This window comes from Schistocerca piceifrons, chromosome 4 (assembly GCF_021461385.2).
Source record: "Schistocerca piceifrons isolate TAMUIC-IGC-003096 chromosome 4, iqSchPice1.1, whole genome shotgun sequence".
In the NCBI taxonomy this organism is placed as follows: domain Eukaryota; kingdom Metazoa; phylum Arthropoda; class Insecta; order Orthoptera; family Acrididae; genus Schistocerca; species Schistocerca piceifrons.
The window spans coordinates 368397924-368411428 of NC_060141.1; the positions used below are offsets into that span (position 1 = coordinate 368397924).

General features: G+C 39.6%; 1 protein-coding gene across 5 annotated transcripts in view; it reads left to right on the forward strand.

Moving 5' to 3' along the window:
* Positions 1-13505, forward strand: part of LOC124795162 (cyclic GMP-AMP synthase-like receptor) — a 94554-nt gene that overhangs the window by 62078 nt on the left and 18971 nt on the right. For all 5 annotated transcript variants that reach the window (XR_007016656.1, XM_047259051.1, XM_047259052.1 and 2 more), the window contains 2 exons: positions 3973-4122; positions 7163-7309. Coding sequence is in view for 4 of the 5 variants with exons in the window: in XM_047259051.1 (XP_047115007.1) it covers positions 3973-4122; positions 7163-7309 (297 nt within the window). In the remaining variant the exon portion in view is untranslated. The remainder of the gene's footprint in view (positions 1-3972; positions 4123-7162; positions 7310-13505) is intronic.

The window sequence follows — 13505 nt, forward strand, 5'->3', positions numbered from 1 at the left end:
CTTTCTCCCAAGAAAACGGGGTCCCCTAGGGCTCCATGTTGTTGTACTGTTTGCCATCAATCCAATCATCGATTGTCTCCTTCCCAATGTCTCGGGTTCCCTCTTTGTCGACAATTTTCCAATTTGCTACACCTCTCAACAGAACAGCCTGCTTGAACAACGTCTTCAAGGATGTCTCAATTGCCTCCACTCGTGGAGCACAGAAACTGGTTTCCAATTTTCTCCCAGTAAGAGTGTGTGTGTGTGTGTAAATTTTTGGCATCATACGGAGCTTTGTCCAACTTCTCTACATCTAGGCCCTGTTGACCTTCTGCTCACAGACGTCGCCAAATTCTTGGGACTTTGACAGAAAACTGTCCTGGTCTTGCCATGTTTCATATTTTTTGGCTCGCTGTCTGCGATCCCTCGGCAACACCTTCTGTGTTCTGGATGGCACCCCCTGGGGAGTGGACCGAGTGGTACTACTCTGCACAGCTGTCTAGATTCTGACCGATTAGTGTTTGGAGCTATTTACGCTAGCTCTGTGGAGAGCCTTTACGCTGAGACTGATGAACCTCCGCTGTCCAATAGGTGAGCTGTCCTTCTGAGTCATTACGCTAGTCATTGTCTTCCATGCTTGCTCATCTGACCTATGCCCTTTTTTTTTGACGCCTCCTTGGATTTAGGGTATGCAGGCAGCCCTTTCTTTCTACTCCCACGAGAGTCCACTTCTGTCTTCTGCTTTATTCACTTTCCTTCCAATTTCCTAAGACTTTCTTGACTAATTGGGGTACAACGGCACCTTGGCTTTGCCCCCGGACCCTCCTTCTCCGTAACCTTTGTCAGCTTCCCAAGGATAGTATGTCCCCTGTAGTTTATTGTCAGGCATTTGCTGCTCTAGCGCACAAATGAAGGATGCCACATTTATCTACACTGATGGCTTCAAGACCACCTTTGGTGTTGAGAGTGCCTATATTATTAACGACACTCCTATTAGATTTTGGCTTCCCAGCCAGTTCAAAAATGGCTCTGAGCACTATGGGACTCAACTGCTGAGGTTATTAGTCCCCTAGAACTTAGAACTAGTTAAACCTAACTAGCCTAAGGACATCACAAACATCCATGCCCGAGGCAGGATTCGAACCTGCGACCGTAGCGGTCTTGCGGTTCCAGACGGCAGCGCCTTTAACCGCACGGCCACTTCGGCCGGCCTTCCCAGCCAGTGTGTAGGTTTTTACTGCAGATCTTAACGCTGTTCTCCTGGCTGTTCAATACATCTTTTGCCATCAGCAGATATAGGATATTATATGCTTGGATTTGCTCAACTCTCTTCTCAGCCTCCAAGCTCTTTATCCCGTCAATCCTCTGGTCCACTGGATTCAGGACTGACTCCACTTGGGGGGCTTGTCTGTGGAATTATTCTGGATACCAGAGCATGTTGATATAAATGGAAACAAGGCAGCCGATATAGCGGCGAAGGTTGCTGTCCCTTTTCCTTGGCCCACTGTTCGCATTGTTCCCTTCGTCGATCTACAAAGCATTTTATGTCCTTGTGTTGCTTTTTTATGAAACACACATTGGTCTGCACTCCAGAATAATACATTACGGGGCATAAAACCTCTTCCCAGTGCTTGGACCTCTTCCTCCCGGCTTCTTCATTGGAAGGAAGTAATTTTAACTCGGCTCTGGATTGGGCACTGTCTTTTTAGCCATTGACATCTTTTAAGTGGCGATCCTCCCTCGCTTTGTCCTCACTGCTCTCAATCGTGGACAGTGAGACACCTTTTACTTCAGTGCCCCTATTTTAATCGGCTACATGCCTGTTTACAGCTGTCACCTGATATATCTTCCATTTTAGCAGATGTTGCATGCTCAGCTGATCACATCGGTCAGTTGAAGCTCTTTTCGGGGAGAACAACCCCCTTTAATAGCACTTTTCTAAGATTTCCTTCCATTTTTAGTTTCCCTTCTTGAGTTTTGCTCCCATTGCTGCTGATTTAAATTCCTTTTTTTACCTTTCACTAAGCCACAGAATGGGCGCTTATGGCCATAGCTGTTTTGCACCCTAAAGCCATACTCTGAGGAGGAGGAGGAGGAGGAGGAGGAGAAGCACCCCTCACTGCATGCCTGCTTCTGTACTGATGCTTCCACATGTCAACGACCTGGGACGTCAGGAAGCCTCTGCAGTTGGACCCTGGTCATTGGCCTCTGCTCCAGAGGTTTCCAAGCAAGACGGAAACACAGCTCTTCTGGAAACAGCCCTGAGCAGCGATATTTAAAAACCCAGGTCCAGCCCTTAATCATGTGAATACTTGGGGCCTACTATGATGTTCACCTCATGCCAGTCGTTGCCATATTTATGATGCAGCTACGTTTGCCATCTCCAGGCCATGGAACAGTGACTGCTATCTGACTGCCTCGGCCCAGGCTGTCACTCATCTGCTGCCAACCCCATGGTTCTGGCCGCAGCCTTGAGCGCTGCCCTTCAGCCTGCAGTTCTGTGTTCAATCACGCAGGTAGTCTCGCCGTGTTCACCTGCCAGCCCTGGCTACCTCCTGACCCATTGTCACTGGTTGCCTTCTGTCTGCCTGGTGCAGATACACTGATCTATGTATATGCATAATTGTTAAGAGTTTTGGTGGCAGATTGGCTGTCTACCTTGTCTACAGCTCCACCCACTTTCGTCAGAGCGCAACTCGTACACTCTTATTCTGTGGAACAGCTCATTACAGTGGTGTGTATCTTATAAGCCGTTTATTCACCCACATTTGTTGTGGTCCCAGTGCATGAAGCTCACTGATATGTTGTTGCATTTGTGCACCTTTTGTTTTTCAAACACATTTTTACAAACAATATTAGAGAAGGAAAGTTGCTACTCACCATATAGTGGAGATGATGAGTCGTGGTAGACACAACAAAAAGATTCACACAATTATAACTTTCGGCCATTAAGGCCTTTGTCAACAATAGACACACGTATGTCTATGAATCTTTTTGTTGTGCCTATCGTGACTCAGCATGTCTGCTATATGGTGAGTAGCAGCTTTCCATCTGTAATATTGTTACATTCCAGCCTGGATTTTCCATTGTTTGACATTTTTACAAACCTTATCTTTCCAAATTGAGCTTTGGCAGATGACGTGCAATACCAGTAAATGAAAGTTGGACACCTTTTTATTTTTATATGAAGAAAATAAAGATATTTCAAACAATCTCCAGTAGAATAGTTCATCTGGGAAGAATGTTCTATGAAATATCATTTATTAAGTAATTTTACGTTCATGCATTTTGTTGCAGAATTTGCATTTATATTCACATTATCGCAAATGTAACTTTTTCAGGGCCCTGTCAATGGAACATTAAGCCCTGATTTATCTTTCCAGAATTGTGTGTTGTGGCTATGAAGTTCATTTGGATAATCTTAGCCTTATCTCTTCTGATGGACATTTTTACTAGTGCCTGATTTTTTTTTGTGTTGGATACTTGCCTAATGAAAATCCTGTGCAAATATGTTTTCTTGCCCTCCCCTCCTCACTGTGCTGTCTAGGAAAGGGCGGAGAGTAAGTGAAACATTGCCCCTGCTGCTCAATATGTTTAAGACACGTTAAAAATCCACTGACTTGAGTTATACCAAATGATTTAGTCTTTGTTAAGGTATAAAATAGATAGTAATATGGAATATTAAGATTGACTGCTATTCACCACAGCCATCGAATGACATCCTTCATCAGATAAAGAAAAAAGGCATGTCTGTGCGTGTCCTCTGTCTTGCGCACACGTGCCCCCCCCCCCTCCCCCTGCGCGCGCATACACAATTTTTTTTATTATTTGATTTCTATAATAGGTAGTTTACATTTTAATCTTCTGATCGGTAATGTTATTGCCCTTTTCTCTGTAATTGTAACATCCATTGATTTTAAAAATACAGTTTTGTTACCTGCAGAAATGCGATACAATAGGAACAATGTGTCTATAAAATTATTTTGATTTCAGGTTAAGGTGAAAAAAAGTGGACCTGCTCTTACCCTGAACATTGTTTTACTTGATGGCTTCAGAATGGATGTTGATCTTGTTCCAGTGATAGAGCTTAGGTGCAGTGAACATCTACCTTCTCATTTTAAGTTACAGCAATACAGTGATAGGGTAAGACAATTTTTCAGTCGTACATCTGTTGAGTAAATGTGTAAATTTTTGTTCAGAGTTGAATACACGTAGAGCAAATATTATTAGATGACATTTGAATAGCAAAATCGTGAGGTTTTTTCTGCTTATTATCTTATTCTATGATACCTAATAAAAGTCAAATTGTACACTTGTTCAGGTGAGATGTGGAATTGTAGGTACTCCAATTAATGCCTGGGTAAGTCAGTTTAAAGATTGTAGAAAAGGAAGGTCAACATCGCCGCCAGTTGCATTATGCCTAGTAAAACAAGTAAAGCATTGTTTTTTGTTTGTTTAATTCAGTCTTTTGATTGAGGATAGTTTTACTTTTTTCAACAATTGTTATGAAACTTACCTGTGTTATGTACATCTGCAATTAACAAATTTTAAAATGTTAATTGCTATGCGAATGATTAATTTGTGAGTAATACAAGAATGCACTCCATAAGCGACTTATGCATAACGTGCTGATATTTTCATTTTGTAGTTGAAAAGAAAAAGGAAACAATGAAATTGCATATGACAGAGAGTAAAATGGTTTGTAATTGGTTTTAAAATAATCTGTCCTGCTGCTGATCCACATTCACAGTAAATTATTTTTGCTATAGAAATGTGACAATGAGTGTTAATGATTGAGACGCTGATGAAAATTATGGAAATCTTTGGCCCTGTTTATATGATCTTCAAATTGGGAGAGTACGGGAAGAAACTGGAAAATTAACTGCCAATAGCAACATTGGTGCTATATGTAGAGACAAAAGACTAACACTTCATCCTTTACTGTCAAGTTTTTCACAGTTCCCAATGCACGAATAGGCTTTAAACCACTGCATTATTTCCATCAGACTATGTTTTATGCAAAGAATTTTATGAGCAGATAGTTTGCATCATGATTCAGTTCGTAAACACCGTGTACTTCTTTTGTCAATGTTTGTGATTAATAGTTCTTTGAAAAGAAAAGAAAAATATAAAACTATGTATCTGTAATATAACAACTTGCAACTCGGTGACATAGGTCACACTACAGATCCAATCATCCAGGGTTCAATCCTCTGTCAGTTCTAGAGTATTTATTACTTACCACTTCCTATATCTCAAGCAATTATTTCATCAACCATGATTTCTAGTAAACTCAGGCTTTTTTCATTAATTAATCTTCTTATATGTGGATGAGGCAAGAACATTTTCAGACTTAGAAAGAACAAATGCAGTGATCCCCCTTATCAAGGACATCTGTGCTCTAATAATTCTTGTACTTTTACCATAAATAGCTGGGGATGGTATGCTTATGGCTGAATAAAGGAATTTGGAAAGCTTCTTAAACTCTTCTGGTGAGGGTTGAGGAGATATTAATCCACTCTTAATCATTTAACTTCTCTTGGAAGTATGTGGAGTAGGCCCCTTTGCACAGACAATAACATAAATATCTTTATTAATTATTTAAGAAATTTCTTTCAGTCTTGAGACAAAAGTAAAAGTGATGATACTATCCTAACTTTCAGTAGTATTAGTTTTCCTTGTAGTGGATAGAGGAATGTGAGTGGGGAAGGTTAAGGAAGGGTAAGTCACTCAGATCATTTCAAATTTGTAATCCACAATAATCTCACCAGATATTACTGAGTCATTTATAGCTATAAATTTACCACCACCATTGCCATCTAACCTGTCCTTGTTATATATATACACCAATCGGAATTAAATTTTTTTTTTGCTATTCACTTCTGGTTTTAGCCAATTTCCAGTTCCTAATACAATGCAGACACTGTTGTCTTTAATAAGCGATACTATTTCAGGGACTTTTATCATAGATGCTCGTACAGTTTACTGATAAATATTTTCTCTTTCTGATCTACAAGGGTGAAAATTCTTACTATTAAGACAGTTTAAGCACTGTGCTTTCAACCAAAGCCTGCTTCAGGAAAAAAATACACATGCATTCACACAAGCAGGCACCCTCACGCACACACAACCACTTCCTCTGGCCAGAATGCTTCTGTTATGTTGAACAAAAGCAGTAGTCTGGAGGGGGGCACAGATGGGGAGGCACGGTAGGCTATGGGTGGAGGCAGAGAAGTGCTGTTTGGCAGAGGAGGTACTAGAAGACGGCAGGACAAGACTTCGAGGCCTAGCATCAGGTGTGGAGGGGGGGGGGGGGGTGGAAAAGGAGAGGAGCAGAGAGGAGAAATTGGGAGGAGGTGACATAGCAGAGGGGGCAGAAACCAGAAACTATTGGGTGGCGGGCGTGGGGCCAGTAGCTGAGGCTGGAATAATTTCGGGAGTGGAGAATTTGTAATGAGGCTAACTCCCATCTGCACAACTCAGAAAGGCTGTTGGTGGAAGGGAGGATCCAGATGGCCTGGGTTGCGAAGCAGCAATTGAAATCAAGCGTTTACGTTCAGTTGCATGTTGTGCCAAGGGTGGTCCACTTTGCTCTTGGTCATAGTTTGGCTGTGCCATTTGTCCTTGTGGACAGCTGGTTTGTAGTCATAACAATATAAAAAGCTGTGCTGTTACTGCAGCAGAGTTGATATATCTGAGAACAAACTCCAATTTCACATGATGAAACAGCCCATAATTGTGTCTTAACCATTTAGCCTGTAACAAGTGCGTTTTATCACTTTCTTTCCCAACTTGTATAACTCCTGTAATTCCTCTTTCGTCTTGATACACATGGTTGCATCCAAAAGGATCCAACTTTTCTCTCTCTCATGCATTTGATTGAAGCTCAATCCATGGAATTTGTCAGTAGCTTTGAATTATATTGTTCTGCATTTCCCCAAAAAATAGGATTACTGTACTGTGTTTCTTGATATACAAAAATCTGAGAATACATATTGAGACGGTAATTAAAACTAGACATGTATTGAAATGAAAAATTAAATAAAATTTTCGCATGTAAAATGACAAACCAATCTTTGCAAGACCTTACCAGAGCCTTAGACTTAAAAATGTGTGTCATATATTGTGAACGTTTTTCATTGCATTGTGTGCAGGTAACTTAAGTGTTTTGGTTATTCCACAGCATAACACATTTTTTATAGTACCAAAGCCCAACAAGCGACTTCCAAAAGCTGATGATTGTTGGAGGTTGGCATTTCATGAACAAGAAAGGGCTGTGCTAGCCACATATGGAGCTGGGATAATGAAACCAGTTTGCCGTCTTCTGAAGGTGGTAACAGAATTAAATTTTATTTTAACATTTTCTCTAAGAATTCTTTCCAAATTTTATGTATATTTCTACATTATTTACTTATTTCAAATCATATTTTAATATCATATCCTTGTAAGGTGTGATTCAGTGTCTGATGTTATCTATTTATTTCAAATCATGTTCTTATGTCATATCATTGCGTCAGGAACACAGTTTCTTTAAGTAAGTATATATCACAGAGTAGGAAGTAGATTTTCTTCTTCCACTTATCTCCAGAAATTGCAAAATTTAAGTTTCAGAACTATTATTCTTCACACTGGCAGATTTGTTGTTGTTATTGTTATTGTTGTGGTCTTCAGTCCTGAGACTGGTTTGATACAGCTCTCCATGCTACTCTATCCTGTGCAAGCCGCTTCATCTCCCACTACATACTGCAGCCTACATCCTTCTGAATCTGCTTAGTGTATTCATCTCTTGGTCTCCCTCTACGATTTTTACCCTCCACGCTGCCCTCCAATACTAAATTGGTGATCCCTTGATGCCTCAGAACATGTCCTGCCAACCGATCCCTTCTTCTAGTCAATTTGTGCCACAAACTCCTCTTCTCCCCAATTCTGTTCAATACCTCCTCATTAGTTATGTGATCTACCCATCTAATCTTCAGCATTCTTCTGTAGCACCACATTTCGAAAGCTTCTATTCTCTTCTTGTCCAATCTATTTATCGTCCATGTTTCACTTCCATACATGGCTATACTCCATACAAATACTTTCAGAAACTACTTCCTGACACTTAAATCTATACTCGATGTTAACAAATTCCTCTTCTTCAGATACACTTTCCTTGCCATTGCCAGTCTACATTTTATATCCTCTCTACTTCGATCATCATCGGTTATTTTGCTCCCCAAATAGTAAAACTCCTTTACTACTTTAAGTGTCTCATTTCTTAATCTAATTCCCTCAGCATCACCCAAGTTAACTCTACTACATTCCATTATCCTTGTTTTGCTTTTTTTGATGTTCACCTTATATCCTCCTTTCAAGACACTGTCCATTTCGTTCAACTGCTCTTCCAAGTCCTTTGCTGTCTCTGACAGAATTACAGTGTCGTCTGCAAACCTCTAAGCTTTGATTTCTTCTCCATGGATTTTAATACCTACTCCGAATTTTTCTTTTGTTTCCTTTACTACTTGCTCAATATACAGATTGAATAACATCGGGGAGAGGCTACAACCCTGTCTCCCTCCCTTCCCAACCACTGGTTCCCTTTCATGCCCCTCAACTCTTATAACTGCCATCTGGTTTCTGTACAAATTGTAAATAGCCTTTCGCTCCCTGTATTTTACCCCTGCCATCTTCAGAATTTGAAAGAGAGTATTCCAGTCAACATTGTCAAAAGCCTTCTCTAAGTCTACAAATGCTAGAAACGTAGGTTTGCCTTTTCTTAATCTAGCTTCTAAGATAAGCTGTAGGGTCAGTATTGCCTCACGTGTTCTAACATTTCCACGGAATCCAAACGAATCTTCCCCAAGGTCGGCTTCTACCAGTTTTACCATTCGTCTGTAAAGAATTCGCGTTAGTATTTTGCAGCCGTGACTTATTAAACTGATAGTTCGGTAATTTTCACATCTGTCAACACCTGCTTTCTTTGGGATTGGAATTATTATATTCTACTTGAAGTTGGAGGGTATTCCGCCTGTCTCATACATTTTGCTCACCAGATGGTAGAGATTTGTTATGACTGGCTCTCCCAAGGCTGTCAGTAGTTCTAATGGAATGTTGTCTACTTCCGGAGCCTTGTTTCGACTTAGGTCTTTCAGTGATCTGTCAAACTCTTCACGCGGTATCGTATCTCCCATTTCATCTTCATCTACATCCTCTTCCATTTCCATAATATTGCCCTCAAGTACATCGCCCTTGTATAGACCCTCTATATACTCCTTCCACTTTTCTGCTTTACCTTCTTTGCTTAGAATTGGATTTCCATCTAAGCTATTGATATTCATACAAGTAGTTCTCTTTTCTCCAAAGGTCTCTTTAATTTTCCTGTAGGCAGTATCTATCTTATCCCTAGTGAGATCAGCTTCTACATCCTTACATTTGTCCTCTAGCCATGCCTGCTTAGCCATTTTGCACGTCCTATCGATCTCATTTTTGAGATGTTTGTATTCCTTTGTGCCTGCTTCATTTACCGCATTTTTATATTTTCTCCCTTCATCAATTAAATTCAATATCTCTTCTGTTACCCAAGAATTTCTATTAGCCCTCATCTTTTTACCTACTTGCTCTTCTACTACCTTCACTATTTCATCTCTCAAAGCTACCCATTCTTCTTCTACTGTATTTATTTCCCCCATTCCTGTCAATTGCTCCCTTATGCTCTCCCTGAATCTCTGTACAACCTCTGGTTTAGTCAGTTTATCCAGGTCCTATCTCCTTAAATTCCCACCTTTTTGCAGTTTCTTCAGTTTTAATCTACAGTTCATAACCAATAGATTGTGGTCAGAGTCCACATCCGCCCCTGGAAATGTCTTACAATTTAAAACCTGGTTCCTAAATCTCTGTCTTACCAATATATAATCTATCTGATACCTTCTAGTATCTCCAGGATTCTTCCATGTATACAACCTTCTTTTATGATTCTTGAACCAAGTGTTAGCTATGATTAAGTTATGCTCTGTGCAAAACTTCCTGTTTCATTTCTTACCCCCAGTCCATATTCACCTACTACGTTTCCTTCTCTTCCTTTTCCTACTATCGAATTCCAGTCACCCATGACTATTAAATTTTCGTCTCCCTTCACTATCTGAATAATTTCTTTTATCTCATCATCTCGGCCACAATAATGCTTTCACTATGCTGTTTGTAGTAGCTTCCCCGCATTCTATTTTCCTATTCATTAGTAAACCTACTCCTGCATTACCCCTATTTGATTTTGTATTTATAACCCTGTGTTCACTTGACCAAAAGTCTTGTCCCTCCTGCCACCGAACTTCACTAATTCCCACTATATCTAACTTTAACCTATCCATTTCCTTTTTTAAATTTTCTAACCTATCTGCCCACTTAAGGGATCTGACATTCCACGCTTCGATCCGTAGAATGCCAGTTTTTTTTCTCCTGATAACGATGTCCTCTTGAGTTGTTCCCACCCGGAAATCCGAATGGGGGACTATTTTACCTCCGAAATATTTTACCCAAGAGGATGCCATCATCATTTAGCAGATTTATTATGATGAAGAATTAAGGCAACATGGTTGGCATTTAACATTTTGAGGTTCTTATTGTGCAGGCGTGAAAGGACAGTAGCTGTTACATGATTCATTAATAGAGTGATGTGCTACATCGTGAAAAATTTAACGAGCATCAATGACTATCGTTACAGAAGGAAATGATAAACTTCGTAAGTTATAGTGGAGTATTCAAATTATCAGACTACTGGATGAATCCATTCTGAATTTTTGTAGTAGAAGTTCTAGGAAGTTGCAGTAGGAGGTAGCTACCTTTCGCACCTTTTGTTTTCTTTATCAGGGCACATGTGGAGAGTGATAATAGAACTTTGGTGTTAGCACCAGCAATGTCTTCACAATATAAATCAGTAAAAGAATGCTACCTTATTCAAACCTTTTGTCTGTTTATGTGTACTTAATTTCATATGGGCTTTCTTCTAACACCTGTACCTTTGGATTGTACTTTTGTCAAACATTTCGTAGCTGCTTTCTGGCTCCTGAGTTGCCAGTGTGTTGTTGGCTGCAACTATTCACAGTTCTCTTCAAGTTATCTTTTCTCTTCCAATGAATGGCAGTTGCACCAGATTTGAAATGAAACATTGTTAGGATGCATATTTCAACATTCTAGTGATTTGCTTCTTCCCATTTTTATATCAGTTATTTGCCAGCAACCAACATGTATCTCGAAAATATTCAGTACTTTTATCCAGTTAAGCTTCATTACCCAGTATTTTGTATTAAAAGTATTGTAATTATATCTAACTGTGAAGACAGGTGCGTGAAAACTTAGTGACATGCACACAGCCATACCTTTCTTTATTCCTGGTTTTAATACATCTATTTCTTGTTTTAATTAATGATATGGTTATAATAGAGGGAAACATTCCACGTAGGAAAAATATATCTAAAAACAAAGATGATGTGACTTACCAAATGAAAGTGCTGGCAGGTCGACAGACACACAAACATACACACAAAATTCAAGCTTTCGCAACAAACTGTTGCCTCATCAGGAAAGAAGGAAGGAGAGGGAAAGACGAAAGGATGTGGGTTTTAAGGGAGAGGGTAAGGAGTCATTCCAATCCTGTATTTTACCCCTGCCATCTTCAGAATTTGAAAGAGAGTATTCCAGTCAACATTGTCAAAAGCCTTCTCTAAGTGTGCGAGTGTATACCCGTCCTTTTTTCCCCCTAAGGTAAGTCTTTCCGCTCCCGGGATTGGAATGACTCCTTACCCTCTCCCTTAAAACCCACATCCTTTCGTCTTTCCCTCTCCTTCCTTCCTTTCCTGATGAGGCAACAGTTTGTTGCGAAAGCTTGAATTTTGTGTGTATGTTTGTGTTTGTTTGTGTGTCTGTTGACCTGCCAGCACTTTCATTTGGTAAGTCACGTCATCTTTGTTTTTAGATATATTTCTTGTTTTAAGTTATAAACAGATTTTAATTATTTAAGAAGTAGACTTCTATATGTTTCAGTCACTGGTGCAGTATAATTTTTAACAACCTATAGAAACAATGTTAATGAAAAATCAAATAGCCACCTTTTTTTTTAGAAACAGTGGTACAGATATATTAGTTCTGTTTCCTCTACATTTACATAAGTACTTCCCAAGCCTCCTCATGGCTTGTGGCGAAGGATACTTCTGGTACCACTAACTGATACTCCTCTTCCCTGTTCCACTCACAGATGATACATGGGAGGAATGATTGTTGGTAAGCCTCTGTATTATTTTTAATTTCTCAAATTTTTTCATCAGCTCATTTCATGATCTATGTGAGTTGAAGTTATATGTTGTCCATCTGTTCCCAGAAAGTTCTGTCTCAAAATTTCAATAGTAAATATCTCTGTGGTTCACAACACCTCTGTGGTATTGTATGCCACTGAAGTTTATTGAGTATCTCTAATGGTCTTTCGCCGACTAAATGATGCTGTGACAAATCGTGCTGCTCGTTGTTGTATATTCTCCCTCTCTTTTATCATTCCCACCTGGTAATGGTCCCAGGTTGATGAACAATACCCGAAATCGCTCGAGCCTGCGCCTTGTAAGTCACTTCATTCATGGATGAATTACATTTCCTAAAGATTTTTCATATGAATCTCAGTCTGGTATCTTTATTCCTTCTATTTGTTTTATGTGGTCATTCCACTTAAGGTCACTCTTAATTAGTTGCTCCTAGATATTTTACAGTATGTTCTGTTTCCAGCAATGTGCGATCAGTAGTATAGTTGTGCAATAGTTTATATTTCTTTTGCTATGTATGTACAATTTGTTACATTTATTTACATTTGTGGTCAACTGCCAAAGACTGCACCATTCATCAATCTTCTGTTGGTCATTCTACAAATTGATACTGTCTTCTGGCATTGCTACTTTCTTATACACAACTGCATCACATGCGAACAGTCTTACAGAGCATCCATTGCTTTCTGCTAGAACATTTGTATATATTGTTAACATTAATGGTCTTATCACACTTCCTTTGGCTCCTCCAGAAATTGCCTGTACATCTATATATATTGTTCCATTAGGAGTGACAAATTGATTTCTATCTGCAAGGAAGTCCTGAATCCAGTCACGAATCTGCCTTCCTGAAGTCAAGGAAAATGGCTTCAGTGTGAGCCCCACTGTCTACAGCACTATGGGTCCTGTGGAGGAAGAGATTGAGCTGAGTTTCACAAGATTTCTGTTTGTGGAACCCATGTTGATTTTTATAGAGGAGATTTTTGTTCTTCAAAAATTTCATAATTCTTGTGCATAAAACATGTTCCACAATTCTAAAACAAATCGTTGTCTATGAATAGGCCTACAATTATATGCATCTGTCCTTCAACCCTTCTTGAAAATGAGAATGACCTGATCATTTTTCTGGGCACTAGGTACCCTTCATTGCTCCAGTGAACTACAATAGACTGCCGCTAGAAAAGGAGCAAGTTCTTTCGCGTGATCTTCATAGAGTCTCACAGATATCTCATCTGGTCCTGA